This window comes from Drosophila novamexicana, unplaced genomic scaffold (assembly GCF_003285875.2).
Source record: "Drosophila novamexicana strain 15010-1031.04,08,12 unplaced genomic scaffold, DnovRS2.1 tig00000485-arrow-pilon, whole genome shotgun sequence".
NCBI classification, from domain to species: Eukaryota; Metazoa; Arthropoda; class Insecta; order Diptera; family Drosophilidae; genus Drosophila; species Drosophila novamexicana.
In genome coordinates, this window is record NW_020824808.1 from 3,357,046 (window position 1) to 3,362,751 (window position 5,706).

Below are 5,706 nucleotides of genomic sequence, written 5' to 3' on the forward strand. Positions count from 1 at the left end.
TTCTTTTGTTGGCACATATTCAGCATTCGGCAATAGCTTTTCGAAATATTTTTTCCCGATTTCTGTCTTAAGGGTAACCTCAAAGCTCCTATCGAACAGAACACTTAATCCACTTCTCCGCAGTTCTTCGAAGTTTTGTATCTGTTTAAACTGAGGATGCTTGGTCAGCAGCGTGCTCAGATTGGCATTAAAATAACTGCTGAGAACTAAGCTGAAAATGCTCATAACCATTATAATCTGCTGCAGTGAAATACTAGTTCTATGTCGTCTGAAGGGCATCGGGAGTCCCATAACGCCAGCCAAAGCGCGTAGATTTAACACTAGGGTGGAGTATGTTAAAAGGGGTCTACGCCGAAATATATGATTTGTTGCGCAAACGAATAAGGTTTCAATTATGGCAAGCATAAAATATGAGCCCAAGACGATTGTGGAGTAGGTTTTTAAGCCTACGTACACATCACCTATTCTCATTTCCTTTCCACAAGGAACTATAACAAAAATGTTGAAAAGACTTATAACATTTGCATATTCTATATTGGCTGTAGGAGGCCACAATGTCTGTACAAAGGGTCGGATAGGCAAGTCAATGAGACCCGTTTTTGTTATATTAAATACATCGCCAATGTCCATACTCCTGATTTTGCTTAAGGGATGCTGCCATTGCAAGTTAATATTGCTTTTCTGTGCAAACTCCATAATAAATTGATCTGAGGATCCACAAAGCTTTTGCTCTCCAGTGCGTGGGTTAGTTATCAACATGCTGCGAGGTGGAAATAGATCAGGCAAGATGACTGCTGTCCTTCCATGAAAATTCAACCAGACCTTGGGAAATATAGGACCGTCATTTATGTCCAAAACACTCTCGAAAATCGGACTCGGAAACGGCTGTAGGCGATATGCAGTAATCGATCCATCGAAATCGTACGAAGTTGAGTGCAGCACAATTAAATTAACCAAGTTGTATTCATTCGCTTGCTCACTGACGATGCGTAGAAACTCATCAAGATTGGATGGTGTAATTTGCGACAAGATTACAATACGCGCCTCTCTCATTCTGTCGAGATTCTGGGCCACGGTCGTGAGCAGCTGGGAGTCGGCAAGCTCGGACATGCAAGCCAGAGCGAGGGCCTCGCTGTTGAAGAGCCTTTTTACATTGACGACGGTCCTTTCATCTAAGCGTAGAGTAGCTAGGCCAACTGGACTGATCTCTTGCAAGAGGCAGTTGATGTCCTTTCGACGTTTCATGAACAACAGCGTCTCCACGGGCCTCTCGTTCTGAACTTTCGCAATGATATAGTTAATAAAGTCAATTTTTGAAGTTCTCAATGCTGGATCCGTGAGCAATTGGCCAGTTAAAAGCAGCAGAAGAAGCAGATTAATCACATACATCTTAAAGGACAACATTATAAGCCCAGTCTAAATGTGTAACTGAGCAAAGGCTTTCACATTTTGCACTTAAAATAAAAGCAATTAATTAGAACATTATTTTAATCGAGTTCTCGGCATAATTGACAGTGGATCTTAGATTAACAAAGGTGACATGCCTTCGTTTGATAAAGTCTACAAAATGCTCGACGGGCATGCATCAAGATATCCGTTTAGTATGGTTGAATTTATATTTTATAACAATTCAACGCTGCAAAAGAATTTAATCTAATTTATCTTGATGTTAATTGTTTTTCTGAAGAAGAAGACTGTTACCGAAGTGTAGCCGAAATATAACGAGGAAAACTCAAAGTTTCTTTCTAGATTTCCAAGCCCTGTTTTATAGTTTGAAGCTATTACCTATAGAGAACTATACGCAACCAAAATGTGACACAGCCCACAATACCAAAAACATACATATTTTCTTCGGGTTTGAAAATTTCGCCAAGGCAGTGAAATGTGCACAAAATGTTAATTTTAACTTTTGGTTCTTAATTTGATGGACTTCTAACTTATTTTCATATTGCTTGAACCAAGCAAGGCCAATAAATACCAGCTATAACCTTATTAAAAAATATTGTAAATTTTATCTTTTTTTTATATTGATTGCCGTAAACCAACAGTTGATCGTTGTATCGGCTTGAGTGGGCGGCGATCAGGTCCTCGACAACCGCCAGATTCAAATCTCTATGCAGAGTTGAGTTCCTGACATACCATGGACAATCCGTGATTAGGCTTAATGCTATATTTGGCATAACTTGCACTCTCTTACGTTGAGAACGGGAGTCTACCATTAATGTGTTGAGGATACCTGGAGACGGTGTGGCAAGCTTCAATAGCGGCTCTGCGAACTTTGCTTGTGAAAATAACCAAGGCATCGTCTATATCTTTACAGGAGTTCAGCTCTTGTTGATTTGTGTAGCGACCGATGAAGCATGTAGAGCTTCCATTAAGGCATGTTTTTGTAGACAGCGAAGTCCAGGCAGCTTGGGTTGTTATTAGCTCTGCATGGGTATATCGTGAGCCAGTAGCTAACACGTCCACATTTGAGTATAGGACAAATGCTGCAAACTTCTTACCTCTCTGGTTGCACCGCTGCTCTCCGCAGAGCTTGTGCTTGGCGTTCCAATCACCGCTGAAAAGGAACTTCCGGTATAGATTTGGGTGTTTGGGGCGTTTGGCTGGCAGTGCCGGCAGTGGATAATGTCTTGCTTTTTCCATGCTCTCGGCTTTGTTTCCTCTCGGCTTTGTTTTTTGCTGTAGAGAGGTTCACAAAGAACAGATTTATAGGTACGATTTATGGGGCGGGGGCTAAGAACTGCTTCATGTCCCAACATTTTTAACTCAGTTTTGAGCTCATCTTCCGTGATCGAATGATGAAGACCTTTAATGACCACTTGGTATGGTCTGTCTACATTGAGCGGGTAAGTAAAATATTTCAATCCTTTCTGGTCAAGCAATCGCAGAATAGACCTAAAAGTGTCGCTGTCGATGGCATAAATACGAGTTACGCCACCAACTAACAAAAAGATTATTTCATTTAGACAATCTAAATTTTTTATTACAAGTAGTTATATCGCAACAAATTCTCTATTCTACGGTTAGGGTATATACTGTGTTGGTATAAAATCACCTCTGTCAGCTCGTTTCTTTTGCCAATGGGCTAAGCAGATTTCTCCAATAAAAACCAAACCTGCTACACCGTAGCATACGCCAAGCAGTTTCCATAGCCATTTCAAGTCCTCAATATTTAGGGGCATGGGCTTTAATTCCAGATTGTCTGCTAGACTTGTGTTCGCCAAACGAGAATGTACGTTCGACATCATGTTTTGTCCTGCCGTGAATTCCCAATGTTTGTAAAGGCCAAATCTGTTAGTATCATGCACAAAATCCAAAAATGCCTCCCTATAAATGGAGTTTTTCTTTAGGATATTACTAAGAGGAGCATCGCCAAGTAAGTTTAATCTACGCGACTTGCACAACACAATTCGATTGTGCGATTTTTGATAACGGTCCAAAATTTCCCACATATTTGTATGCATGTGGTATGCATAGGTGGAATTTAAAGTCAATATTTGATTTACATATTGTTTAGTTGGCAAATATGTGATATTCGGCAATAACTTTTCGAAATCTATTTTCCCGATTTCTCTATTTAGGGCAGCCCTAAGGCTCCTATCGAACGCAACAGTTAATCCACTTCTCCGCAGTTCCTCGAAGTTTTGTATCTGTTTAAACTGAGGATGCTTGGTCAGCAGCGTGCTCAGATTGGCATTGAAATAACTGCTGAGAACTAAGCTGAAAATGCTCATAACCATTATAATCTGCTGCAGTGAAATACTAGTTCTATATCGCCTAAAGGTCATTGGGAGTCCCATAACGCCAGCCAAAGCGCGTAGATTTAATACTAGGGTGGAGTATGTTAAAAGGGGTCTTCGCCGAAATATATGATTTGTTGCGCAAACGAATAAGGTTTCAATTATGGCAAGCATAAAATATGAGCCCAAGACGATTGTGGAGTATGTCCTCAAGCCTGTGTACACATCACCTATTCTCATTTCATTTCCACAAGGAACTATAACAAAAACATTTGAAAGACGTATAACATTTACATATTCTATATTGGCTGGCAGAGTCCACGCTGTCTGTGAAAAGGGTCGGATAGGCAAGTCAATGAGACCCTGTTTTGTTATATTATATACATCGCTAATGTCTATACTCCTGATTTTGCCTAAGGGATGATGCCATTGCAAGTTAATATTGCTTTTCTGTGCAAACTCCATAATAAATTGATCTGAGGATCCACAAAGCTTTTGCTCTCCAGTGCGTGGGTTAGTTATCAACATGCTGCGAGGTGGAAATAGATCAGGCAAGATGACTGCTGTCCTTCCATGAAAATTCAACCAGACCTTGGGAAATATAGGACCGTCATTTATGTCCAAAACCCTTTCGAAAATCGGACTCGGAAACGGCTGTAGGCGATATGCAGTAATCGATCCATTGACATCGTACGAAGTTGAGTACAGCACAATCAAATTAACCAAGTTATATTCATTCGCTTGCTCACTGACGATGCGTAGAAACTCCTCAAGATTGGATGGTGTAATTTGCGACAAGATTACAATACGCGCCTCTCTCATTCTGTCGAGATTCTGGGCCACTGTCGTGAGCAGCTGGGAGTCGGAGAGCTTGGACATGCAAGCCAGAGCGAGGGCCTCGCTGTTGAAGAGCCTTTTTACATTGACGACGGTCCTTTCATCTAAGCGTAGAGTAGCTAGGCCAACTGGACTGATCTCTTGCAAGAGGCAGTTGATGTCCTTTCGACGTTTCATGAACAACAGCGTCTCCACGGGCCTCTCGTTCTGAACTTTCGCAATGATATTGTTAATAAAGTCAATTTTTGAAGTTCTCAATGCTGAATCCGTGAGCAATTGGCCAGTTAGAAGCAGCAGAAGAAGCAGATTAATCACATACATCTTAAAGGACAACATTATGAGCCCAGTCCAAATGTGTAACTGAGCGAGGGCTTTCACATTTTGCACTTAAAATAAAAGCAATTAATTAGAACATTATTTTAATCGAGTTCTTTTAATACGTGACAGTGACAGCGTTAGATTTGCGTGACATGCTTTCGTTTGATAAAGTGTACAAAATGCTCGACGGGCATGCATCAAGATATCCGTTTAGTGCGGTTGAATTATTGTAAATTTCAGTTTTAATTTTCTTAAAATCCTATTAAAATTTCATTCTTAGGTTCCAACTCAAAAACATTTTAAAATCCCCGAATTGCCTTACAAAATTTTAGATATTTCAAACTGGCGCGGCAGCCTACCCGTAAATGTTTGGAAATAATCAGATCTATAAACAACATGTGTTTTTATGGCCAATTTCATGCTTATCTAAAGGTTTCAGTAGAAAAAATGAATGTATTCCCGAAAACAATATATTTATACCATATACATTTTTCTAAACAAGAGGCGCCAAATTTCAATATTTATTTTTCACTAGCTTGCATCAAGCTCAATGTTAAGAGCCAGGCGGTCAACTATACACTGAGGCGTGGCAAAGCTCCAGCAGTCTGGATAGATGGTAACCCCCTTCACCCTGGCAGAAAGGCCAAGTATCTTGGAATTGCACTGGATAAGAGGTTTACCTTTCGGGCGCACATCGACGGCCTTGTCAAGCAGTGCCACTTGAAGAAAGCATAGGCACAACAGCCCATTGCCAGAATGACCAGTGCCGACTGGTACGTCGGAAATTCTTCCTTGCACAGAGACCTCA

The 5,706-nt window shown here is 40.7% G+C and overlaps 1 protein-coding gene across 1 annotated transcript; it reads right to left on the minus strand.

Annotated features, from left to right (window-relative positions):
• Window positions 1-259: 259 nt before the first annotated feature.
• Window positions 260-4,916, minus strand: LOC115761489. Its single transcript, XM_030703255.1, has 4 exons — window positions 4,232-4,916; window positions 3,615-3,832; window positions 818-1,389; window positions 260-320 (listed from the first exon to the last, which is right to left on the minus strand). The coding sequence occupies exons 1-4, from the start codon at window positions 4,914-4,916 to the stop codon at window positions 260-262; spliced, it is 1,536 nt and encodes a 511-aa protein (XP_030559115.1).
• Between the last annotated feature and the right edge of the window lie 790 nt (window positions 4,917-5,706).

Bases quoted from the DNA above. Each gene is read 5' to 3' on its own strand.
- LOC115761489 (XM_030703255.1), bottom strand. From the start codon at position 4,916: ATGTTGTCCTTTAAGATGTATGTGATTAATCTGCTTCTTCTGCTGCTT. The intron at 3,833-4,231 runs GTGGATCCTCAG...ACTCCACCCTAG, and splicing joins CACTGGAGAGCAAAAGCTTT to TATTAAATCTACGCGCTTTG. The intron at 1,390-3,614 runs GTTGCGTTCGAT...TTGTCCTTTAAG, and splicing joins TGCGGAGAAGTGGATTAACT to ATGTATGTGATTAATCTGCT.